At 36.1% G+C, this 27089-nt stretch overlaps 2 protein-coding genes across 3 annotated transcripts; both read right to left on the bottom strand.

Moving 5' to 3' along the window:
- Positions 1 to 126: 126 nt before the first annotated feature.
- On the bottom strand, positions 127 to 15487 carry LOC113110784 (zinc finger FYVE domain-containing protein 9-like). 2 transcript variants are annotated; one of them, XM_026274966.1, is made up of 16 exons: positions 15362 to 15487; positions 13248 to 13874; positions 12370 to 12469; positions 12158 to 12291; positions 11279 to 11384; positions 10852 to 10974; positions 9709 to 9864; positions 9396 to 9623; positions 8264 to 8346; positions 8070 to 8174; positions 6922 to 7072; positions 5787 to 5867; positions 5174 to 5336; positions 4989 to 5094; positions 4299 to 4475; positions 127 to 3052 (listed from the first exon to the last, which is right to left on the bottom strand). In XM_026274966.1, exons 2-16 carry the CDS (start codon positions 13707 to 13709, stop codon positions 2891 to 2893), a joined length of 2337 nt encoding a protein of 778 aa, XP_026130751.1. In that variant the 5' UTR covers positions 13710 to 13874; positions 15362 to 15487; the 3' UTR covers positions 127 to 2890. The 2 variants fall into 2 exon arrangements, with proteins under 2 accessions (XP_026130751.1, XP_026130750.1); XM_026274965.1 differs by having other exon boundaries at positions 13248 to 13815.
- A 1359-nt stretch (positions 15488 to 16846) lies between these two features.
- LOC113110783 (transcription factor BTF3 homolog 4) lies at positions 16847 to 19284 on the bottom strand. Its single transcript, XM_026274964.1, has 6 exons — positions 19186 to 19284; positions 17899 to 17960; positions 17684 to 17797; positions 17406 to 17607; positions 17264 to 17323; positions 16847 to 17182 (listed from the first exon to the last, which is right to left on the bottom strand). The coding sequence occupies exons 2-6, from the start codon at positions 17950 to 17952 to the stop codon at positions 17136 to 17138; spliced, it is 477 nt and encodes a 158-aa protein (XP_026130749.1). The 5' UTR covers positions 17953 to 17960; positions 19186 to 19284; the 3' UTR covers positions 16847 to 17135.
- Between the last annotated feature and the right edge of the window lie 7805 nt (positions 19285 to 27089).

Raw genomic sequence — 27089 nt, 5'->3', positions numbered from 1 at the left:
TATCTTTATTTCACATGTTATGCGGTTTGATGGCACGTTGTAGTTCCTTCTTAAATAAAACCAGTGCATCCAATTCATTCGACCTACAATTCCGGCTGAAATTTGCACGTGGCATCTCCAATGCAAATGCCTAACATATTAAAATACTTTTTAATCATTTACAAGAATGCAAGAGTAACTCTCCTTCTCCGCTCTTGTCGTTTCTTGTGTTTTGGGTTCAGTCGGAAACTCAAGTGTGTGCATGCCGCATTTCTCCTTCATAATCTGGATTTGCCATCTCAAGAATGTGCAGCACGTTGAGTGTAAACAAAAAGTCCATTCAGTTCCTGAAAAGCAACAGAGGAAGACCAGATGAGCAAGCATCCTACGCAGTGTGTGTGAGGGAGATGGCGTAGGAACAAATGACCTAGAGCTCACATTGCATGAGAGTCTGTGTGTATAATTCTCTCTCCTGTTTATCCAAGCGTCGTCTTTGTTTGGCTGAATTCCTAGAGCCTTTTTTTCCAGGCAGGTGTGCGTTAATGTAGGGCAGAGGTCAGGGCACTCCTCTAGGAAAGCTGGGGAACAGGGTGTTGCATGGATTTGTACAGTGACTCAGAAGGAAAACATCCTCCCGCCTCTATCAGGAAGTACAGCAGAGCTCGCCAAAGCTACAATGAGTTCTACATGTGGAAGACTAGAAGAAACGGAGTCTCTCTCCAATATCACGTCATGCTCATAAATCTCAATTCATTTTGGAATCAGGTTTCATGTTGCACTTTGGTCCTCATTTGTCTGCGTGTTTCAGGCCTCGAGGTTTCAAATCCTGTTTCTGACCGAGCCGAGGTCTAGAGAAGGAGAACAAACTACAGATAGCTACGTCAATTTGTTAAAGATGAGCCTTTGGCAATCACCAGAGGTTGACCGATAATGGCTTTTGTGGTATCGGAATACTGAAAACGTTAACATTTCAGTTCTTGTGAATGCGTAACTTTAACCTAACCCTCTGAAACGCAGCACTGACTTTAGTGTAAGAATTCAAACTCATATCCTCGTCTTGTGCCTGGCTCTGGTTTTTAGTGTAGACACAGCACAACAAACCAAGCATTCTCCACTGGAGGCTTTGGTTCGATCTGGAAGCCTATTTCTGCCTCAAGAGTTTTTAAGCAATTAGGTAAAAAATATAATAATGAGGTATTGTACAGACTCTGTTATGAAAATGAAAGAAATCATATGAAAAGTAATCGTAATACAATAATCGTAATTGGTAGAAATAAGGTTGCAATTACATAGGTGTTCCAATTTTGACACAAATTTGCACTTAAAGTAATTGCAATTACGAGAAGTGAAGTTTAGATTCGAAGAAATAAAGTCACATTTAAATTATTAAATTACTAGAATGTTTCAACTGTGAGATATAGTCATAATTAAGACAGTTACAACACTGCTCCGAGGTGGAAATAAAATAATTATGAGTAAAAAATAAAGACTAGACAAAAAATAACAAGATACGAGGTTGCAGTTAAAAGAAATGCAGTTTTACGTTATTGTTTACTCTGGTGGAAAATATAGTATTAGTGATAAAAATGAGCAATTATGAGATTCAAAGTCGTAATTATAAGAAATGGTTTTTACAAGAATTATCGCAAGTCGCAATTGACCCTTCGCAAAGACCCGCCCACCTTAGTTACTGTTGCTATGTCCAACAAGACAAGCCATGGCACCCTCACACCAAACCTCATGTTCTCACACAGTGAAAAATACATTGCCACACCAACAGACAAGTCTCGGCTTTCTAAATTTGTCATTTTTTTAAAGAAATTCAAACAATAAATGCAATTTTGCATCGTCATGGATCGCTTTAGACCCTCAGAGCCTTTTCATATTTACTATGAACAAAAAAAATATATATTAGAAGGTGTCTTGTTTTAACTGCAGAAAACTTTAACTTGAAAAACAGTGTATTGACATCTTTCCGTGGTTGAAACAAGTATACCTTCTGATGTTCATTCATGTTTATTTTGCGCTATATTTAGTAACGAGAAAGAGATGCTCGGTTCACATGCTGCTTGAACTACACTAATGTCACATTAAAGAGCAACAAAACGGCATTCATTGTGTGAATTTCTTACAAAATGACCAAATTGGAAAGCTGAGACTTTGTTTCATAGCAGAAGTAAACCTGCTCTGTCTTATCTGTCGGTGCACTGTCACTGTCTTCTTTGCTCTGTGATGTATTTTTCACTGCGTGAGAACATGAGAAAGCAACAGTTAGTAAGGGAGGCGGGTCTTTGCGAAGGGCCAATTGTGAGATATAAACTTCCAATTATGAGAAATAGTCGCAATTGCAAGAAAGCTGCAACTGTGATATATAAACTCACAATAACTGTAATAAAAAGTGACGAATTATAAGAAAATCACAATTATGAGAAATAGTCACAATATTGAAATATGATGCTGTAATAAGAAATAAAGTTGCACACGTGAGATAAGAAGTGCAACTGAGAGAAACGGACGCATTTTGTGTGAAAAATTGTGAGATATAAAGTTTTACGAGAAATCATCGCAATAGCGAGGTGTGAAGTTGCGATTATGAGTAATGCCATGAATTATATTTTTATAACTCTGAGGCAGAAATGGGCTTCCACAAGTGTTTATTTTTGCCATTATTCAATAGTTCCAAGCGCTGTTAGTGCTGTCGACTGATAAGCTAAAATGATACATCTAGTCATGACTGAAAGATAAATATTAGCAGTTTTTTAAATCCATTTGATGATGTAACCCCAGACCCTTCACAGTGAGCAGTAGGGTATCGACTAAACTACACTCCACTCTCATATGATACTGAACCCAAAGGTTTTGCTCGTGAGGTTTCTGGGAGTGTTGGCACATGACAGTGGTTGGTCCGTCTCTACGATGTGTCCTCCAGGATATAGAAGATGAGCTCCAGCTGGCAGGCGGCGAGACCCTGGTACTGAGAGTTACTCTGCACCACGGACGTTAATGATTGGTTAAGACATTCCTGGTACGGAGCTGGAAGGCGCTGCCCGTTACTGCCTGCCAAGAACTCCATCTGAAAGATTAAAGAAATGATGATAAGAAAACTTTTGTCCTCTGCTGTCTTGACCTTTGCTCAAAACCCCAGAGATTTAATCAAAACACAGCACTAATAGTAAAGCAGAAGACTGGTCTCATTGGGAGAAAGTCACGCAGCTCACACTCACATGCTACACTCCTGACCGACCCTTACACAATACTGAATTACAGTTATTACAACAACTGAAAGACTACATATTACTTCTGAGATCCAATCTGAGATTGAGAATAAGGTTCTGGAATACAAGAATCTGGTCGTCTAATAGCAGCCTTGGAAAAGTCAATAGACGTGATAAAGAAAAAAGTTTTTTTTTTATTAAAGGACAGAGGTAGAAAATGTATAAATATACTATTAACTAAATCACACACACACACACACACGCACACACACACACACACACACACACACACACACACATATATATATACAGAGAGAGAGAGATGTGTAATTTAGTAAAATTAATGAATGTATATGAGTATTTTGTACCAATATATCTATCTACTTAAAAATTATTTATAAATATTTGTGATTAATTAGATCAGCACATCATATAATTAAATTTACATTTTAATTGCTTGACAGCCCCACTAAAAACCTATTAAAATAAATAAAATAAACATTTTATATATGTAAAATGTTATCAGATTTTTTTTATTTTTAGAAAAACACTTTTTTTATATAAAACATGACATAAAATATTATTATATTAGATTGCAATAATCTAATGTAAATTATTTTTTTACATAAATATACAATTTTTACATAAATATTAAATACTCATGCATATTTCACTGATTTAGACACACAAACAAGTAAATAAGTAAAATAAATGTATTTGAGTACTTTTAAAATTGTACCAATATATTTTAGTCTTTTATAAAAAATAATACCGTATTTTCCGGACTATAAGTCACACTTTTTTCATAGTTTGGCTGGTCCTGCGACTTATAGTCAGGTGCGACTTATCAAAATTAATTTGACATGAACCAAGAGAAATGAACCAAGACAAAACATGACCGTCTACAGCCACGAGAGGGCGCTCTTTGTCTTCAGTGTAGACTGAAGTGTAGTTTTCCTCATCATAGCCGTATTTGTGGACTGATGCCACTTATACTCAGGTGCGATTTTTAGTCCGAAAAATACGGTAATTATTATCATTATTTTGTATGGCTAATTACTTCTGTGTCCAATAAATGATTACAATGTGGGAAAAATGTCTGACCTTCTGGCCGTCCAGGGTGACTCTAAGAGCCAGTTTGGTCATGCCGTCCTCCTTCAGCAAACACAGAGACTGACACAGTGCCAGACAAAACGCCCGCGCAAGACGCTCTGTCAGACGGTTCTGGCTGCTGTGGTTATTAACACCATTTGGATGTTGATCTTTCAGCAAGAAAAACACCTGTGAAGAAAAGTTGTTAAAAGTGCTTTTCAAAAGCATTTTCAGTAACTGAAACTCAATCAAATTTAGATAAAACCACTACGATGGAGCAAGCACTTAATCCATAAGCATAAATCAAAATAAAGACATTAAAAAAGCCCTCTATGTACCATATTTTCATTCAGATTTTGATCTAAAATAAGACGCAATGCTGAGGGTCAGATTAAAAACTATTGGAAAAAAATAATATATTATAATTATATATATATATATATATATATATATATATATATATATATATATATATATATATATATATTTTTTTTTTTTATATAACAATATTTTACTTGTTTTTATGGAAAATATATTAAATATTAACTTAAAATGTAGATTTTTTTTGTTTATTTTCATAGTTTTCAGTTTTGGGCAAATTATCCCTTTAAGATTCGGAGTTTATATCTATTGCTAACTTTAAAAATGAGCATACGTATTAAAAACACAAACACTCCAGAAGTCACAGGTAAACCTGCTTGCCTCTGTCCAGCGTATGAGCTTCCCATTGGCTCTGTATTCTAAGCGCTGGTGGGTCTTGATGTTTGTGAGAGACTCCATAGACTTGCCGTCGATGGGGCTGATGATGCTGTGAGATACAGGGCAGAATGAGAGGACACCAGCACAGCTTCAGACCAACTGTATATGTATATATATTGGTTTCTAACCCTTTATTGAAGCGCGGCTCTTCGTCCTGCCACTGAATGTGCACATATTCCTGCCTCTCTGCTGGGGGGAGTTTTCCACAGGTGACTGTGAAGTCCTTCATGTCCCGTAGAGATCGACGTAAGTCAGCCAAGGCCTCCATGGTTACCTGGACCATCAAACCATCTGTAACATTGAGCAGATGCATGGGATCTAAGCAGAGTTCATCTATCTCCTGCACTTGTTTCAGTTAGATAGGGCTCATTCTATAATTTAGAGTACTTTGCATGTGTTTTAATAATAACTACATATTTTCTAACAGTGTTTTCTTTAGAAATATCATGTTTTGTTAAAGGAATACATACTTTTATTACACATAGGCTATATTTTGTGCTCCCCTTGATCAACTTGCCCCATTAATTACAGTTTTATCTTATATTAATTAAGTCTTGAGTATAAAATGATGAATTAAAATATTCAAAAAGTCAAGACTATCTATATTGTACTGCTATATGTATTCCTATAATCATAACGCCTTAGATAAAAGATAGATTTTTTAAAAAAGATTAAATAGAATTTTCTTTCAAACAAGAGATGTGCTGCTTTAATGAAACACAGAAATGAACAAATCATAACCTTCCACAATGCTGGACTTGGCCAAGTACCCTGATGAAGGTTTGAGCGCTCCACTGAACACGAAAAAACACGAGCCAGTGACTGAAAGGTGAACAGAAACACAGATTTAGATTCAGTGAGAGAAGAACAGCTTTCAAGAATGTCAGACAGCGCCCTCAAGTGAGCGCTTAAGAAAAAAAAATGTAAGCAACCATATATATATATAAATATTAATATATTTATATACATGCACAATATATTAATGCACAATCGTTAATTTGTAGAGTATTTCGTATTATTAGATAACAATAATAATATAATAATATTTTATATATATATATATATATATATATATATATATTTTTTTTTTTTTTGGTCATATTAAATAATCCAATAATATGAAATACACTACAAATTAACGCTTGTGCATTAATTTAAAAAAGGAACAAACTTTCAATAAAAAAAAAAATTATCCTGATCATAACTACCAACCATTTTTAAGATTTTAATCCTTTACATACCATTTAATACAATGCCACTGTTTTTTCTTTTAACTACATTAAAATACATTAATTATTACCATATACTAAATGCAAAACATTTTGTTTTTGTATTATTACAGTTGTGTATGTATCAATGATTATCAACAACATTCATTTAGTATTTAAATTTTCTGTATGGGGCAAATATGAGACAATGTCATCACCAGGAGGAAAATTACGGATTGCCGAGAGATCTATGAGCTGCAACTTCAGAAAACACATGCAGATAGAAAAAGCAATGGTTAATTTGTGCATGATAATATAAAACATTTTTTGTTTTCATTTATCTTTTGTATAATTAATGTATTCATTCATTCATTAAATTTAATACCATAGGCTATGGTTAATTTTTGCAAGGGAAGTTCTTACATAACCTTCCAGAGTTACAGTAATTGTGCATTTCCTCAGATTATTCAGGCTAAAATATATTTAAAATGTACCTTATGATCAGGATGTTTAAATAAATAAATAGGTAAATAAATAAATAGGTTTGATATACTATGGAATGACATTAATACATTTCTAGGTGCAAAATATATCTAAATACTTTTTTCGACCACTGTACTAATATTCAAAACAAAACAATCAAGCAGGAAGCTGGCGTGTTCGCTCACCTCTGCGTGGCTGGCTGTGAATGCTGATGGCCTGTGTCTGGTACTGTCCATCTGCCGTCTGCACGCAAATGAGATGAGAGTCGGCCTGCTCGTTAAAGCAGGCGCCCAGGGCCAGCACTCTCTCATTAGACTTATTCAGCGCCTTCAGCAACTAAAACCCCAGCAGACACAGAGACAAGACCACCATTACCCAAAGAAATGATAATTAAGAAATTAAACTCTTTAACTCGGGTCTTATCTTATCTATTCAACACCAGATTGATGATAAACCTTCTGATACTCGAGGCACAAGCAATAAAAAATATCATGCTCTTTCCATCTCCTTTGGAAAAGATACTATGCTGCTGATGCAATTCTCGGTTATGTTCGAGATGATTTTGTGTTGGAATACACTAAGGACGTGTACACACTGTAAAGTCTCTGGAGTGACAACTGCATAAATTAGGTGTCGACTGATTATCGGCACAGATATTAAGCATTTTTAGGGTTATCGTATTGGTAAAACATTTTGTCAGAGGCCTTGTTATCCACTTAATCATCGATTTGTGTGGCTACTTCACAGAGCTTACTCTTTAATGGTTGCCATATATACTTATTTTAAGCATTGCTTATCAAGCATCTTTGGGCTCGGCTGATAACAATCCAGTTTATGTAGTTAATAAAGTGGACGGGTGCAGGTCAATACATCATGGTATGTGGATTACAGTTTGGATTTCAGTTTATTAATTACTCGTTTTTATTTGCTTTTTTTTTTGCGTTCTTATTTGATCTGGCAACCCTGATTCGAAATGTATCCTGTGATTTCGTCACCACACATACACAAAAGACTGAACTCTGACATGCTTTTAAACTCGTCGTTAACAACTAGTTGTTCTGTCTCATTCTTTACACACTGTACATTTCTATAACTGCGGATGTCGCTACCTGAGTCAAGACGACAATACGACAAACTAACATGTTTGATACCCTCCGTCTGTAAAAAAAAAATCAGAATCTGGGACCATCATAAACTACACAATTTTCTTAAATCTGCTGAATGGCTCTGACATTTGTCAACTAGCATCAACTTGTCTATACTGTAAATCAGAGCAAAAATCTGTGTACAGTTTGTATAGTGTATTCCAGGATCTAGCGTGGAGTTACAGTACCTCTGGATGACGTGTTTTAGGGATTCTTATACAGGTGCTTCTAGCCTCTAGATCAACCACGAGCCCCGGCACTGTTGGCAGTGTGTAACGGTAAAAACGGAAATCCTTTGAGAACCAAAAAAGAATGGAAATCAATTAAAAGACATCAGTTGAACTAAACGGGAAGCAGTATGACCAGAAAGAGAAAGTCTCACCACTAAGAGTCTCATTATACTGTTGTTGACGGGTCCGAAGAGAGGCTCTCTGAAGCGCACACTGAACAAGGGACAGGGATAGACTACAGGACAGCAGAAAACATTACTGAGAGCATACAGAGAAAGTAAATGACATTAGAACAAGAGGTTTCTATTTTAATATATTTTTTATTTATTTAATTTATTCCTGTGATCAAAGCTGAATGTTCAGCATCATTACTCCAGTCTTCAGTGTCACGTGATCTTTCAGAAACCATTCTATTATGCTGATTTGCTGCTCAAGAAACGAGAACGAGTCAATCTTTCGTTCGTTATCTGGCTCGGTGTTCATCTTCAGTTCTCTCTTCATCAGTTCAGTCAGTGTACTGTTTGAGTGCATGAATTACTCCGGGATATTGGTTTGTTTGAACTCAGAGGGAGTGTCAGCCATATTAAAAAAGTGAACAGCTTAAGTTATTTGTGGATTAATGCGTATTAGAGATGTTTACTGTTTAAAACGATTCAGTTTGATTTGGTGAACTGGTTCAAGAAGATCCGGTTATATTGAGTGATTCGTTTTCGCGAACCAGACATCACTACACTGCGGTGAACACGCTCACAACTGAATAAAGTTGACATTTTTGTTATTTTTGGACCAAAATGTATTTTCGATAAATGAGAGAGCTCTCGGACCAAATCTAAAATATCTTAAACTGTGTTCTGAAGATAAACGGAGATCTCACGGGTTTGGAACGACATGAGGGTGAGTTATTAATTACATAATTTTCCTTTGTGGGTGAACTATCCCTTTAATGTGTCCTTTCTCAAAAAAAAAAAATAATAAAAAAAATAATAATAATATATATAATAATAATAATATATATAATATATAATATAATAATATATAATATATATATATATATATATGACTGGAGAAATGGCTGCAGAAAATAACTTTACCATCACAGGAATAAATGACATTTTAAAAATATATTCAAACAGAAAACAGGTTTAAAAATATAAAAAATTTTACAGCATTTTTCATCTAATAAATGCAGCCTTGGTTAGACTTCTTTCAAAAACATAAAATCATAACGAGCCAACATTTTGAATGGCCGTGTATATTAATCTTAGGTTTATTCCTTTTTCTTACATCTGTACTCCGCTCCTAAACGCAGCATGAGTCTCAAGGGAAAGGCTTTGGCCCATGGAGCCTCTGCACGGAGCATGAGGACCCCGAACAGGAAGGGCGGCGCAGGCAAAGGCAGGCCCTCCAGAGACTGAAACGTCGGACGCACGTAAAGAAATCCAGCATGCTCGTTATTACCCAGAAACCCTCGGGACACCAAAGAGTGACTCAGGTGATTCAGAAGCTTTCCTGCTGCTTGAAGAAAGAGCAAGATCAAGAACTATAGAGATGTTTGGGCTTAGTTTTATGGTTGAGTAACATCCTGTGCAAAATTCACCTGTCTGGGCATCCCAGTAGATCTGAATGAAATGATTGAAAATATCCGTGGGGAATCTCTTCTCTTCAGGCAAACACTGCAGTAAAATGACCACCTCTGGCTGTCCCACAGCATGCATGCCCTTCGACATCACACACCAACACCGCCGGTTCACATCTATAGGAGCACAAAAACCCTTCGTGACCACATGAACACACACTTGAATATTGTTATCAGAAGTTAGGGCTGGGCAATATGGATTTAGTTATTTTTTTTAGCATTATAGCTTTTACAAATCATAAAATATAAGGAAATGCATTCCACATGTTTGTAAGACCTTGAGAATGAATGTAAACATTACTTGTTTGTTCACAAATAAACTCCACAGAGCTTTAATTTAAAATTTCACCCCGATGAAATCGGTTTTATTTTCCCCTAGATTCTGTTTTCCTTTGTAATTTAATTCAACACAAATTGATCATCAAAAAATGTTATATAGTAAAAATAATAATACAAAAACTCACAATTTAATCAATCTATTTATAGATTGAAACTAAAATATAACAATTAATTTACAGCTATTTTTATTTGTTGTCAAATAAGATGCACTTACAGTAATTAAATCATGAATGTTACATATCTTTGTTGCACCAAATTACCTAAAAACAATAACATTATTATCATTACTATTTTGAGAAGTAAAGCTTTAGCACAAAAATAAAACATTTCTTAAACCAAACTTATTTTGAGTTTCAGTGTGTGTTTGGTAGTTTTTTCTCAAATGAAACGATGGAAAGCATGTGAAGTTTCTTTAAGAGCAGCTCTGGAGAGTTTGTGTGTCCATGTCTCAGAGGTTGAAAACACTCTGAGCGTCGCGTGTGTTTGAGTGTGTGTAGTAGATGAAACCCATTCACACAGAGACACACAGAACACTGACTGACAGATGTCACATTCATCAGCTGTTAGATGAATACATACCAGGTAAAAACATCCAGAGCTTATCATTAACACACATGCACACACACACACACACACACTCAGTGACAGACTACAGAACAGCTTCAATCACAAAATAATACACCATACCTATTCACTCAAGTTCCACGTGTCAAATCAGCAAAACCGAACATGCAATAACAGTGGAATGAGACATTAGCGACATACAGCTGACAATCTTCACAACGGCCAGCAGGTTTGCGTTCAGCACAAACACCAGAGGCGCTGCAAGACCTCTCTCCAGCTCCTCTAAGAGCGACGACTCTGTTCTCTTCTCCTCCAGAGTGTAGTCTGCAGAAATAAACACAAGACCCAGCCTCTGAGATCTCAAACTCACTCATGAAATGCATTGGAAGTATTGAGGACATCTCATACTGACTCTTTTTGTTACTCACCCTTGTGTTGTTCCCAGAATTAAAGGACTACTTTTAGCTGCTTGTGTTCATTGTATGCTTTCATTATATGGAAATTATTTGTGTCATAAAAAGCACTATACAAATAAACCTGAAAATATTTTTTTTCAAAGAAAACAGTTAACAAATATTCTGTGTGAAGCCTAATTAGTCAGAACTAGTGTGCTTATTAGGACACATACCTCCTTTGACCCCTGTTGAGGTCAGAATAGGGGGAAGGTCCTTTGGTGGAGTGGGTTTTGTAGAGTTGCTGCTGACTTCATCTCCAGCTCTGAGCTCAGATACTTCCTACAGTGTAAAATCATTGACAATCAGAGCGCTGATTAAAAAAAAAAAAAGTAAAAATGTAATAACATTTTTTTTTTTCTAAAGGTTAGTTCACAAAGAATAAAGGGAAATTTAAATAAAGATAAAATAAAATATTGAATAAAATAAATAAAATAAAATAAAACACTGAAAAATAAAATAAAAATCGATATAAGGGTATTTTTAGAAAAGATTCATGGGATTTTAAATTTTTTTTATAAAATCATATAATAAATAAAATAAATATATTTAAAAGAGTTTTTACTTTTCAAAGATTAAAGGTAATTTAAAATAAAAATAATAAACTATTAAAATAATTATTAAAATAACGTAAAATAAAATAATGAAATAAAATTAGCATTTAATCAAATAAATGATCCTCTCTAGGGTGTCATTACAAGAGTGTATAAGTGTTTTATAAAAGTTACTTTACAAAGACCAAAGATAATTAAAAATAAAATAAATAAAATGTACTCCCAATAATTTTAAAGTAAAGTTTCTTCACAAAGACTGAAGGGAAATGTAGTCTTTGTGAATAATAATAAATAATAATAAAATAAAAATGTAAATAATGAATAAAATTTAATTAAATATCCTCTCTATATGTTCAGAGATAAACAAATAATAAAATAAAGTAAAAAAAACATCCTCTCTATATGGTCACTGTACAAGGGTTTTATTAAGTTACTTGAAAAAATAAAGGGAAAATAAAATAGAATAGACAAGCAAAGAAGCAGAAAGATGTCCGGTCATACGGCCTGAGCGAGCTCAGCCCTCTCTGTGTGGGACACACTCCTGTGAAGAGGAGAGCTGTTGGCACTTCTACTCTCAGACTGAGGAAGAAGATTATCTGCAAACCAGACCTTCTTCTGGTCCTTGCGAAGCGTCCCTGATGAAACAGCATCATAGTAACTTTATAACTAATGTGTTCAAGCTCATAAGCAGTGGAATCCGCCGCCACACTCACGGTTCATCAAAGTTGAATGACAGGTGACACAGACACGTCCCTCTTTCCCGCCGAGATGAGTCAGTTTGTATCGGAGGTCACAGCACACCACACAAAACACCTGCGAAACAAAAACAGGTTCATGTTTTAAGGAGAATGACATCTTAAAGGGATAGTTTACACAAAAATGAAAATTCTGTTATCTTTTACTCACCGGTCCCAAACACTGTACACCTAAATAGGTTGTTAAAACTCAAAAATTTGAGGCAATCAGTTACATCAAAATGTTGTCAGTTTATAAATTTGAAATTTAAGTAAGCGGAATTTTCAGTACCGCTTTTTTCACCCACTGCAGTGAAATGAGAAGCATTTCTAAACCTGTTGTGTGTAAGCAATAAGGTTCTCGAGGCCATGCTTTATTGTGAATAAATCAAATAAGTCCATTAAACTGAAAAAATAATGAAACAATTCAGATTACTTTAAATACATCAGTGATGTAAACTCAAAAGAAAGAGAAAGTTCTAAAACTCATAAAAGTTAATGTGATTGAAGCAATTTAGTTTAAGTTTGCCCTAGTCCATATTATTTAGAGTGCTATGGTTCAAGGTGAACCTGTATAATTATTATTTATTTATTTTTAAGAATGTTGGTAACCAAAAAAATGCTAGCCATCAATTTCCAGCATATTTTTTCCCCATACTATGGAAGTCAATGGGAATCAACAATTGCTTGGTTCCCAACATTTTTCAAAATATCTTATTTAGAAAGAAAGAAAGAAAGAAAGAAAGACAGAAAGAGAGAAAGAGAGAAAGAAAGGGGTGAGTAAAACATGACAGAATCTTAATTTATGATTGAACTATCCCTTTAAACTTTGTTCAATTTCCACATGCATCCCTCACCTTCCCACACGCTCTGCAGTGATGACGTCTTTTGGTGAAGGAGAATTTGGATCCACATTTCATGCATGCTGGTGCCTGAGAATCAGGGACCCACTGTGGAGCCGTGGTGCCCAGAGAACTGCAGCGCTGCATGGGCAGAGCACCAAGTGAACCCTTCCTCCCACCACACACTAGAGACGCTTCCATCCCACCACCCTTCTTGCAGTCTAGGGTGGGGTCTGAGGGCTCCATGCTGTCTGTTTGGTGGGTGTCCTCCACAGGAGAGGATGGAAGTCCCAGCACAGCCTCCAGCTGCTCTTGCTCATTCTCAGCCCGCTCTTTCTCTTCGATGACAGAGTCCTCTTTCAGTCCAGGCCTAAGCTTGCGCTCGTCCAGCAGCGACTCGCTGGAGTCCTTGAGGGTGGAGTATCCAAAACGCCTCTCGCCCCACACAGACAGACTGGCGGTTACTGCTTGCCTCATAGTCTCAGTGGAGGGAGCTCAAAGCGAGAGGGTTACTGATCATACTTTAGCCCACCATGAGCTTTGTTTTAGCCTTAAACCATCACGACGTGGCCCACACAATGTCCTGCCAATAGATGAGTCAGTTATATTCATTTCCGGCAGCCCAGTGTCATGGATGCTTGGCTTTTTTTATTTAAAAAAAAAAAAGTAAACATTAGAATCCATTTTAAAAAAATTAAGATGAAGATGCTGAACTGAATCAACCTCAGTTTATTGTTATAATTTTTTTACATGTTAAAATGTGACCATGAGTCAAAATATGATCCATCAAGTTTGGTTATTTGTTCATCTCTAAATTATCATTGTACTGCATTGCATTATATGTTTTGACACAACAGCAGTGATCATAAAACCAAGCATTTCAATATCATCTTACTATTATTGGGAGATATAGTGACAAAAAGTCTGCTTTATACTGTTATTTTAAAAGAATAATTATTTACATCACAAGCTACCAGCATTTCATTTACCTTTTCGGCAATTTAAACACTAGCAAATATTTTGGCTCAGTTTCAGCCACTGAATAAAACTGCTTTTTGCTACTTGAGTATGAGGCTGATTTATCAAATATGAAGCAAACTTTTGCTTTAGATTTTGTCTAATTTGATTTTTGCTTTACAGGGTTAAAATTTAAGAACCTTCTTGTGATGAATATCCAAGTCTATATTTAAACTAAATTTTGCATTGTTGCATCCCAAATAAAGTAAATAAATACATTGCACATCATTGCATATTATATACTTGGCCTCAAAGGGGTTGGTATTTATTAGCATGGTACTAACATGGTATATGCACAAAAACTAAAGGCATTCCAGCATTTATATGCCACCATCTCAGACACACAGACACAGATCCTGCATCACTACTTCACAGTGAGGATTTGCTGAATGTGCAGAAAGGCTCGTCTGCATGGGTGCATATGCAGATACACATCAGAATCATGCATGAACGTAACTAAATGCAAACACTAATGCATTTGAGTGTATATTATCTACACAAATTTAGATACAGAACTACAATAACAGCTGTAAAAAAAAAACTACTTTCTGATTTGAAGTCCGAGTTTGTCGCCTCACCTCATCTAGTGTCAGCAACGCGACGCGACAAACTAGAACGCGTCGCGCGCTTGCAATTATTTGAGCCTTCTAGTCTGTGTCGCAACATCACAGCATTATAGTTTATAGTCTATTCTCCGGAATTGTGGCCAAAAACTTAGTGTTGCATCTGCTACCGCACAGAAGACTGAATACGCGTTGTAATTCTCTCAGCACTGCATTGCAGAAGAGCCGCAGCAATCTTCACACAAGACAACATCTTCAACGCGTTTGACACGGACACACGGCCCGTGGTGATTCAGCAGCATCACTTCTGGATAGCAGCGACGCAAACGCACATGTGTTCATATATGGCTGATGTGCATCACTCTCGCCTGTGGCTGCTGGGGACTACAGCAATGCGACACAGTACCGTCAACGACAGCCAATTATCCTCACTTACTATATAATCATCTCACAATAAATCCCCGAGAACTCCCACAAGAACCTGAGATTATTTTCAGCGCTATATAGTTATACAACGAAGGAATAAATATGAAAAATGTAAATAATTACCAGGATCTCTGTATCCCATCGCCACCTCTGTGCGCTCGTCATCAGAGGTCTGCGCGAGATCAATGCGCGTTCACGAGGGCGTCGCAATCACTTGAGAAGTCAGAGAGGGACACAATGTTGCGACGAGTTTTATCAGCGATGTGAGCACGTTTAATATTCTCTAATGTGTTCTTTTTTCACATTATTAATATAATCAATCGTTGTTTGGGTGTTACTGTTACTTGGGTTCACAATCTCTCATTATTATAGATAAACAAGTCTTTAATCAACAACAGCTGGTCACATTAGAGAAATATAGGTCCATTTTTAAACATTTAGATTTATAAATCAGCTGAAATCTTTCAATTGATGGTTTGTATGTGTAGGACAATATTTAGCTGGTAACTATTTGGAAATCTGGAATCTGAGGGTGTATAAAAAGCACTGAGAAAATCGCCTTTAAAGTTGTCCAAATTAAGCCCTATGCAATGCATATATTACTAATCAAACATTAAGTTTTGATAGAACCTTTTTATGATAGGACATTTATAAAATATCTTTATTTAATATCCTAATAGTTTTTGGCATAAAGGAAAAATCGATAATTTTGACCCATACAATGTATTGTTGGCTATAGCTACAAATATAGGTCCTAACCGTGCTATTTCAGACTGGTTTTGTGGTTCAGGGTCACATATGGACGGCAAAAAGGTTTAAAAATACAGGAACCAGGTATGAAGCACAACTCACGGAGAAAAGTCGGTTTAATCAGAGCAAATTTGAGTTGGTAAGTGACGAAATGCAATTTCCTGCAAAAAATGCATATGAAATGGATTCCTATTGAAATGATTGGATATTGCATGTTAAAATTATCCAAAAACACAAATGTTAATGCATCTTAACCCACTGTAAATGTTATGATTATTAAAACATAAAAATAAAATAAAAAAAACAGTGACCATGGGTAAACATACAAGAATGTATAGAAATTAGGTATTGTTTTGGATCATATTTAAATCCCAAATGAAGCCTATGGTTAAGGTGCAGTCACATTTACTCTCAATTGACAAATTTTCATGGGCAAAATCAAGTGACTTCAATAAGAGTCGATGCTAATGTGAAAATCCTGAGGGGAAAGATTTCTACACAATCAGATTTTGCTTTGAGTTTAATCTGCTCAGACAAATTCGTTCCGCCGTGTTTGCATCTGTTAGAATATCGTCATTTGCAGATTTAATTATCACTGACCATCTTTATTTATGACTTTCCTGACATTTTTAATGTAAAGTTTCTAGGTAGCTGTTACACTGCATAGGTAAAAACAAAAATGAGGATATTGATCGACTGTACAACAATTTTTGCGTGTTTTGGTGTAACCTAGTTAGCATTTTAAACATTTCAAAGGGACAACACCTTTTACTCTTGTAATAATAATAATATGCCTAATAATACTACAGACCCCATGACAAATCATTTTAAGCAACTACAGGAAAAACACCATATAAAATAGTTTTATGAGCTTTATTTTTATTTAATAAACAGAAAAAAAAGAATTAAGACTTATTAACCATCGCCGTCAAAACTAGTATTTCAACTAGCAACATGATAAGATTTAGAACCAGTGAGCATTCAATTAACTGTCCGTCGTTCTGTATAAATGCAGGAGAAGGGTCAGGAATGGCCAATTTATGATATAAAAGTCTCTTGTTTCATTGAATAGTGTTGAAATGATATGTCTGTGACTCTGATTTAAAAACACTGCAGGAGACTTCTGAACAGCATTTACGGAAGGTGCTCAGTTTGCCTCGTTCTTTGATGCCTCGTCGAAGTTCTCTACGAGATCTGTGAAGAAAGGATAACATGACTTAAATCGGCATTGTACACTTTACAGCTTGTTCAAAAGAAAAACTTCAAGCTGCATACCCGGGACATCATCATCTTCTTCATCGATATCTTCAGCTTTCGGAGCTTTGTTGTCCAGAACTTAAAAAGCAATGAAACAGAATGTCAGCATCTATACCAAACTGTAAATTCATCCCTATTTCAAAGCCGCCTCTATACCAACCCTGTCTGGGAAACTGCTCGGCGAGTTTGCGCAGACTTGTGAGACTGTCAGCGCCAAGTTGACTGAGGATTCCCGGGAGCATTTCTGTAAGCTGTTTGGTCTCTGCGTGTCCTGTGATGGCGAACGTATTGGCAGAGAGAGACGCCTGCACTTTGGGGTTATTGAAGTGAATGACTGTGCCATCATCTTTAATCATATTCACCTGCAAAACAAGATCAAATTCACAATCCTCTCTGAACAGGACAGAATGCGATGAGACTAGAGAGCTACTGATCTACCTCTTCAATGCCAGCTATGTTATTGACTGCAAGCTTCTTTAACGAACTTTGAAGTTTCTTGTCATCAGCTGTTGCTGTTCTGTGCACCACCTTCTTCTTCCTGCGCGCCGTTCCCTACAGAAAACGAATCGAAACTGAGTGAAGACAGAAAAACAATAACGATGGCAAAACCATAATATATATCTACAAACATTATTGTTCATAATACTTCTTACCTTGCCCCCTATCCGGACCTGGGCTTGAAGTTTAGCCAATTTCTCCTGGTTCATACTGACTTCTAAAAGCAAACAAATCCTTCATTATTCAAATGCTTTAAAATGCACCTAAAAAAGCTATCGCTACTGAAAATATCTTTTTCTGACATATCTTAAAATATCTCAGTGCCTTTGTTCTTGTTCGGTTTTCTTTTAAGACATTTTTATAAAAGCTGCGTAAACACCTTAATTTGACTAAAGCCTAGTCCAGGATTAAGCTAAACCCTGTCTGTGAAACGAGCCTGAAACGTGTTCACACCAAAGCATGATAACGTTCAAGGTTGATGTAGTATTTACCGCAGTTTTGTGGTCTGTTACTTTAAATGCCTGAGCGCTTTAAACCAGGAGCGATTCTGATTGGCTGTCAATGTTTTGATCTTTTGGAACTTGGAACTTTGGAAGATATCTTATATAAAGAAATAGTACATTTCTTTAGTTTTAATGTTTTTTACTCATTTGGCCATGTGCTTTCTTGACTACAGCACCAGGTAAGACAGAATTGGCACACACACACACACCCCATCCAGACAAACAGATAAAATCTTTGACTAATTAAACATTTAAATAGATTTCTTCTAGAACTTATAGCAAATTATTTATTCTGTTATATAAAGCCCCTAACTTCTTTGCGTTCACTCACAGAAGAACTAGCTCCTCCGCAAGAAACTTTGCTTTCACTTGTAAAGAATAGTTGACATATATATATATATATGTGTGTGTGTGTGTGTGTGTGTGTGTGTGTGTGTGTGTATACACATATACAAGTTTACATTACCAAACCTGGCAATTATATTTTGGTATGGATGCCCTGAATGGCTTTTCCATGAAAAGATATTTTCAAAAAATGTATATAGTTATTACTTTAGTACACAAACATCTGAACTGTAACTAACTAACGTTAGTCCAGCACACACTGTGCTCTTCTGTGTCAGCAGGCTACAAACCCTCAGATGACACGGAAAACATGGTGTTTGGTGAAAGAATCACGAAAAAACTCTCAGTCGTCGGTTTGAGGACATTTCCATGCTATAGTGTCTAGTGTCCCTTGCGCATGTCGCAGTGATGGAGAATAAAGACAAACCCTGACTGTGCATAATCTGATTGAGTTGCATCACTTCAGCATAACACGCGCGCGCACATCTCACCTTCACGTCACCAACAAACAAACCGCGCTCAGACGCCTGATCGACAACGCAATCATTCTGGATGTGTATTTACAATAAACTCATAACGGTGTTCGTTACTGACCTGATAAACACAGCTGCTCAGAGAAACATGCGTTGAAAGCACAAGGCGGAAGTAGTCAGACTAAAAGACTAAAAACGTCACGTTGTTTTTGTTGTTTTAAGCGCGAACAACAGTGATGCTGCCCTCTAGCGGCTCGGCTTTAATAATAAAAAGAATAAAGCTAACATTAATCTGTTGATTGCATGTTAAGTATGACCGTATGAATGCATATTTATTTTATATAGACTAGGGGATAGCGAGGTTTACATAAAAAAATTAAATGCTGTTCAAAGTGATTTTTTAATGTTCAATAACTCATGCTTCTTGTTTCTGAACAATTACAGACAAGTTTGGTAGTTATAATCAGATGCTATACTGTTGGATAATACAAGTTTGTTAAAATGGTAGGTGTGTGGTAATTTGATCCAGTGGATCACCCTTTCTTATGATTATAAAGTATTATTTTATTGCATTTCTGTGTTACATTTCATTCATTTTAGACCAAACTTTTTTCTGTGTTTTGAATTATGTTTTCCCCTGAAAATTTTAAATAGACATTGTTTATGAAAATTGGCCATTGAGGTTTTTATGAAATTGTGTTTCCCTGCACAAGTAAGGTTCCAGTCCATCACAAGGCACACACATGGATTTTAAAAAGTCATTTTATTGAATTTATTTTCCTTTGATATAGCATGAGCTGAAAATGCAGAATCAGAAGCATGCCTTATCAGAAGCATCATGTGGCTATTTGAGCCAAGAGACAACTTTTTTTTTTTTTTTGGAAAACCAAATTTTGAAAGCAGTTTATTTTAGACTCAAAGTGATAAATCCCAAAGATGCACCACATCTTTTCCTGTGCATAGAATCGATTAATTTGGTGTTTCATGTTCTGTCTGATGTTTTTGATGTTATTATTGATATTTACAGAGTACAATTCTGTTTTAAAGGTTTTTAGCATGAAACGCTGCAATAGTGGTTAAACAAATGTTCATAATTTTTATTTACCAGATTAAAAAAAAAAACGTAACTTTTAAAGGAACAGTTAATCTAAACGTGAAAATTTGCTGAAATTGTGCTCAACCTCAGGCCATCCAAGATGTGGATCAGTTTATTTCTTCATCAGATTTGGAGAAATGGATCCCCAACTGATCCTCTGCAGTTGAATGGGTGCCGTCAGAATAAAAGTCCAAACAGCCAATAAAATCACAATAATCCACTAGTAATCCACTCAACTCCAGTCCACAAATTAATGTTTTGTGGAACGAAAAGCTATGTCTTTAGGAAAAAAAAAAAATCCATCTTTATGGCATCTGTCACTTCTGGCCAAAATTCCAGCCCATAATAACACTTCCTCCAGAAAAAAGTTATCCTGCTGTCCTCTCACATCAAATTCCACCCAGATGATTGTTTAGAACATTTAGGACTGTTTTGATTGTAAACAGTGCTTGATCTGTGCATATTTCTCTCCTGATTCAGACAAGGCAACTTTTTCCCTGGAAAAAGCAATATTATACTGTAAATAGTTAAAAATGTCTGATGGATTGTTTTATTAAAAACTAAAATGTGTTTATTTTTGATAGCCTGATGTCATGTACTTGTGAGTTATTGTGATCAGGTATCTGGACTGTCTTTCTGATGGCACCCATTCACTGCAGAGGATCCATTAGTGAAGTGATATAATTCTACATTTGTCCAAATCTGTTCCCATGAAGAAACAAACTCATTTACATCCTGTATGGCCTGAGGGCAGGAAACATTTCAGCTAATGTTCAATTTTGCATGAACTATTCCAAATGTCTTCCTAATTTTTTCAGCAACCTCTAAAAAACAGGTGTATCCAAGGACAGCATGTACTGGAAAAGTCATTACGCCTGCATGAAAAAGCAATGAGTTGTTTAATCCTCTGCCTCATTACAGTTTTTAAAAACACCCTACCAAAGTCCAAGAACTAAAATGTAACTTATTCTAATCAGGGCTAGATTTCAGTACTGAAGAAACCTTAGCTGCAAATTGTTTTAATGAATACTTTATGATAACAAGGCACACTGATGGGTCCAAAGAAGGACCATCTCAGACCAAATGATGGACTAGGCAATATATTTTTTTGTGGCAGGTTGTACTCACCAGAAAAGGCTTCTACTGTAAGTGACCTAAAGTAAATACCGAAACCTAAAAATAAATCTATGGAAGCATCTCATCTTGTGAAAGTAAGGCCATTTTCAATACTAACTGGATTGCTTCTGGTAAAACAGTGTGGCTAGAAACAAAATAAGAAGTGTGAATAAAAAGGACAAACATAAATAAATAAATAAATAAGACACCTCTGGCTCTGAAATACAGATAGTACAGATTTGCACCATAACACAGAGCACTAAGAGAACAGAAAGAGAGGATATATGTGCCTTAGCAGAGAACAAGGTACGTAATACTAAAATGAATCATGACCTACAAGTCCTCAAGCCTTGAAAGCAAGAATGAAGAATGTCTCTCTTGAGAGTGTATTAGTGAGGCCGTTTTTCTCAGGGCAGGTCAGAAAGAAACTCTGAAAGAGCAGAAGCACACACTGAGATGAGCTGCTTTACTCTTTGTAACACATAAAACTGGAGTGTGGTTTTGTGCTGTTCATTTCTCCAGACTCTATTAATCTAGAAGAAGAAAACGTCTGTTAATTAATCTTGCTGGAATCCTATTTTGTATGTGCACTATAAAACATTTAAACGTAATTCAAGAAAAATGCAAATATATAATAATAATAATAATAAAAAATGTATCCATTACTGCCGGTAAAAAGTTTGGCATAGCTTTTTTTTATGTTTTAGAAAGAATCCTCTTATGCGCACCTAGGCTGCAATCATGTGATCGAAAATACATTAAAAACAGTAATATTATTACATATTATTAAAATTCAAAAGAACTGTTTTCTATTGTAATGTATTTTAATCACTTTAAATCACTGTGGATAAAATCAAATGCTAACTAAACAACTATGGGTCCACTTTCAGAGATCTTCATTCCTGTAAGCAAGTGAATAGCCACTAGAGGGCAAAGTCTGTCTATGTAACAGACATGTAAGTAGAAAATTAGATTAGATTTAGATTACACGTTATTGTCATTATGCAGAGTACAAGTACAGAGCTAACGAAATGCAGTTAGGATTTAACAAGAAGCGCAAGAATATAGTGTTCTTTATACATATAATTGCAGAGTAAGTGAAGTAAGTGAAACTCCTGCCTAACCTCCTTTTCTTGATCATCCCATAATTTCACACAGCTTTTGGAACAGTACTCTAAATCTATTTCTGAAAAATATAATATGCATACTATTTGACAAAATCTGTGGTGCAAACTGCATTAAAAGTCTCAGAATTCAACAAGCAAGCTGTTCTTGCTTTTTCTTCTTCTTTCTGACTGTAAATGATAAATGGATATCACTACAGTACACCGAAGCATACTATTTAAACTACTATATTTAGCACTGCACACACACTGCTGCACTTTAAAAAGTTATCAAGCTATAAGGAGTGTATATATTTGTGGTATGCAAGTATCCCATTAAAAATATATCCAGAGATTCAGTAATCAGATTTAAATGAATAATTCACCCAAGAATGAAAATTCTGTCATCATTTACTCAAATTTGTCAAACAGTTTTTCCCTATCAACTTCCATAGTATGGAAAAAATGTAAAAAGACATAAATTCAATTTATGCAGGATTTTCTTTTCTTTCACAATAACACTTTCAGGATTAAACTTGAGTTGAGTTGATAAAAGACAAATAAATCAAATCCACCAATTGTCCGTAGTAGCCTAATATTCCAGCTGCTAGCTTCAAATTCAGAATGCAATCAGAAAGGAAAAGAGAAGGGTCTTACACAGGACATCTTGAGCTTTTATTATTATCAGTTTGAGAACTTACACCTCAAACAAACAACACCATCTATTTTGTCATTTAATTAGATAGCAGAAACTCATATTATAGGAAAACCATAAGAACTTTCAGAAACATCATCAGTGTGGGATGTGCATGTGTGTACTTGAGCTGATATTGCTTTTGTTTAAAATATGTCATACTTTTGATCTGTTTCTTATTAGGGCAAGGAAAGAAGCACCTCTTTGAAACATCTGTCACCACTGTCAAAAACACAAGAGCAAAGACACAGAGTTCCTGCCTTTATTAACGTACATCTGTGGAAAACACACTCCACATCCGATGCTCTTCTCCGACCAAACTTCTACAAATCAGCCATCTTTCACTCTACCCTTCATCAGAGTTGCATTTTACACTCTCTCTCTCTGTGTCTTCTTCTTTGTCTCTCTCTCTGTTACTTAACGTCCTTGCTGGGTCATTGCACCTCTATTGGAATCAGTTACATGAGAGCTTTGATATTTGCTGACTATCGTCTGGCGGGATATTGGAGTCAATGACCCTGCAGATTCGCCAGAGGTCATCGGGAAAACCCAATGCTTTTTTGTGTTTGACAGAGCTAAAATACAGAGAAGCTGGTTAGGATATTGATAATCATATAGTGTAGAGCAAAACAACTGGCAGCTCATCCATCACAGATATCCTCAGGGTTGCAAATATATTCATAATTTATTAAAATAATCATATATAATTGATAATTGGTGGATTTCCGTGGAGATCCGTTTTCCTTGCCTTCGGCCACTCTTATTTCAAAATGTTTTCACAAGTAGTGCTGAAATGTATTATAGGCCTGCTGGCATATTCAGTCGGGGATTCATGAGTGCAGACCAGGGCTGATGTTAATGAGACCAGCTGAGTTTGACAAATCCCTGCTGTCTGGCACTCCAGCATACTTAAAGCAGGAATAATAATTATATGTATACAAAATAATTAATTGTGGTGAACCCATTCATGGCATCCTTAAATAGTTCAGAAAACAGAAAAAAATGTATGCTAGATAAATAAACAGTGACTGACCTTGCGTTATATGCGACGAAGGTCACTTCTCGGTCTCTGGGTCATGCTTTGTAAACACTTGTGGTCCAGGAGTGCCACATCTGGCTGTGTCTGGTCGACATGAGGTTTGCAGAGAAAGTTTGGTTCCTAAAGGCCCCCTGTGTCCCTCTGCAGAGCCCCAGCCTGCTCGTCGCTGAAGGTGGCCCCTTGCATCTGTCCCCAGACTGCATCCGCAGTAGTCTCTGGGCAAGCACCGCCTTGGAGCCAGGCGTAGTTAGCACACTCAGACTCCTCTTCAGTCCGCCCACAATTTGCAGCAGGGGTTGGAGCGATGGCTGTCTCCCTCCATCCTTAAAGTTTATTTTGCAGCAATTGCTGCTAACCACGACCCTGTGGAAGGGAAATCAAAAGGGAAGCATGATCTGGTCATCATGTTCCTTAGGGGTTGAGAGGGTTAAATCCTAAATAACATCCGAGCCTTGAAAGGCCAGATGCTGGCAGAAGGGTAATGCTGTCTAAAGCAGAGGATGGCCCAATGGATAGTGGATGACATCACCCTGACTTATCAGGCACAGCGTGTGCCCTGCTTGCTCAGGTTGCAAGCTCACTCTATAAGAAGTGTTGCATCCTCCTGGGCGCTCGCTTGTGGCACTTTGCTGACAAATATATTTATATTTAAACATCCAAATAGATAATTACTGGATGTGGAGTTGTTTTTACTATCTTACCTGTATTTACCTGTTATAATGAGTTTATTATATAATTTTTCCCTGTATGTAAACCTAGAGGTCCTACTAGGGGGGGTTTCAATTGCAACTTATAAATGTGCTCAGTAACCAGACCAACACTGTGACAATTATAATAATATTAATACTTAAGTTTTGTTTTTCAGTGACCCTTAAGTTGAAGTTTTCTTGAACTCATTTCAAACACAGTGGCTCAACAATGTCGTTAGTCGACCCCCGTTAAAGAAAGCTTATGATAGCAACACAGGGAGTTTGACTAAATGTCTTCAGTGTTGAGTCCATGTCTGCTGGTTCTCACCTGTAGCGTTTGATCCAGTTCATTTGGTCCACCATCATCCTACTCACTGTGCAAATCTAATTTGGTAGCAATAACATGAAAAGTCCAATCTCTCTGGAGAACCAAAACAATTACATATTTCAGTTTATCAAAAGTGCCCATCTGAACCAGAATCCTAAAGCCCATAATTTGGTTTTCTACACGGTCAGAACAGACCATGCTGTTAATGCTGTTTGTCAAGGTCAGGAAAGAATCCAAAGCCCACAATGCATAGCTTAAAGCTTTAGAAAGACACTCCTCATTTGATATCTGGGTCTGCAGCTGAAAGATTTGAGCTAAACGTCTTAAATCGTGTATTCCTGCAATCATCACGGATGTATTTTCATACAACTGGACCTTAACTAACAACCTCATCAGTATTGCAGCAGGTGGCCATACTTTCATCACATGCAGGAGAAAGATGAAAGGGCATTTGTGATTCTGATGCATATAATACAATCTGTTGAAATGGACTTAAATGCATTATGCACTTATCGGTGTGTAAATGAAATCCAAGAGTATCTAATGAACCTAAAAGACCCAGCAGTTATACAAATTAACATTAAATCAACAGATAAATCCTGAATAGTGAAATTCACTGAAGCTTCACATTTATGGTATGAAATACGTTTCAGAATGAAAAGCAACTAAATACAATTATTCAATAATATACTGAATGTTTCAGATTGTATCACAGAGGGCAGAATATTTCTATAAAGAAGCTCTTGCATTATTGAAAACAAAAGTCCTTGTAGCAGCGTTTGATTGGCAGCTCCGTTATCATATAGATTTACTGATATCTGCTTCACTGTCTTTGTGTGTGAGGTTATATACCATAGGGAGAGCCATGCTTAAAAATCCCCACAAGGCAAGAGAAAAGATGAAGGGTAAAGGGGAAAGATGGAGTTGCAAAGGCGTAAAAAACAATTTGCTTCTCAGCAAGAAATTAGTGACTATTTTAACATGTAATCAGATTGGACTAGTATTGGATTTATGTAGTAGATAGCCTTTCACATTAAAGCATTTTAAATCTTAGTTGAGTGCATTATTCCTTTAAACCACTACAGTTGGAATATATTCCAGTGACACATGACAAACAAAAAGTATCCAAGATAAAGTAAAATCTAGTTTAAAATACACCAAATTCTTAGAAATGTATTCATTTCATATAGTTCTGGAAAACGTTTTTTTTTTTTTTTTTTTTACCTAATACTTCTGTGCGGTGTAAACAACAAGTATTGCCATCCTCATGTCTTGTGATGTAAAACATACATTTTTGAATTCATTGGGATCAGTATATGTTTCATATTTTTTAATAGTCTTTTATGCTCATCAAGGCTGTATTTATTTGATCAAAATACAGAAAAAACAGTAAAATTGTGAAATATTCCAAATATGGGTTTCCTATTTGAATATACTTTCAAATATAATTGATTTCTGTGACACTGCGCTATTTTATTAGCCATCAGCAATTGTCATCAGCCATTACTCCATGCTTCATTGTCATATGATTCTTCAGAAATCATTCTATTATGCTGATTTATTATCAGTATTGAGACTGTGTAATATTTTTTGGAAACTGCGATATTTGTATGATTTTTTGATGAATAAAAAGAACAGCATTTATTCAAAATAGGGATTATTTCTAACAATACAAGTCTTTACTCACTGACCCACATGTTCATGCATACAGTCAGAGAGTATGGAGCGCTGCTGAGGTCAGAGGTCATACATGGGCTCAGATGTGCTGCTTGTGGGCCTATGTAATTCTGATTCCAGAAATAACTGTGATGGGTTACGGAAGGCTTACATGTGGACAGGTGTTGTGACTGGATAATAGATCTGCCACAGTATTGATTAACAATTAGTTATTAGTTGTATTAGTTGTAGCTCAGTAAATTCAAGGTGAACATGACATTCAGGGACTCCACTTGTTTTATGA

Source organism: Carassius auratus, chromosome 11, assembly GCF_003368295.1.
Source record: "Carassius auratus strain Wakin chromosome 11, ASM336829v1, whole genome shotgun sequence".
NCBI lineage: Eukaryota > Metazoa > Chordata > Actinopteri > Cypriniformes > Cyprinidae > Carassius > Carassius auratus.
The sequence above is the reverse complement of the archived record's forward strand: the minus strand, read 5'-3'. Positions and strand labels throughout refer to the sequence as shown.

What these genes read in the sequence shown, in the direction of transcription:
- LOC113110784 (XM_026274966.1), bottom strand. Translation starts at nt 13,709, where the DNA reads ATGAGGCAAGCAGTAACCGCCAGTCTGTCTGTGTGGGGCGAGAGGCGT. An exon ending in CAAGTCCAGCATTGTGGAAG is followed by an intron (nt 5,337 to 5,786) that starts GTTATGATTTGT and finishes TCAATGTTACAG; the next exon opens with ATGGTTTGATGGTCCAGGTA. An exon ending in AGCTCATACGCTGGACAGAG is followed by an intron (nt 4,476 to 4,988) that starts GCAAGCAGGTTT and finishes TTTTCTTCACAG; the next exon opens with GTGTTTTTCTTGCTGAAAGA.
- LOC113110783 (XM_026274964.1), bottom strand. Translation starts at nt 17,952, where the DNA reads ATGAACCAGGAGAAATTGGCTAAACTTCAAGCCCAGGTCCGGATAGGG. An exon ending in ACATAGCTGGCATTGAAGAG is followed by an intron (nt 17,608 to 17,683) that starts GTAGATCAGTAG and finishes CTTGTTTTGCAG; the next exon opens with GTGAATATGATTAAAGATGA. An exon ending in AGAAGATGATGATGTCCCGG is followed by an intron (nt 17,183 to 17,263) that starts GTATGCAGCTTG and finishes CTTTCTTCACAG; the next exon opens with ATCTCGTAGAGAACTTCGAC.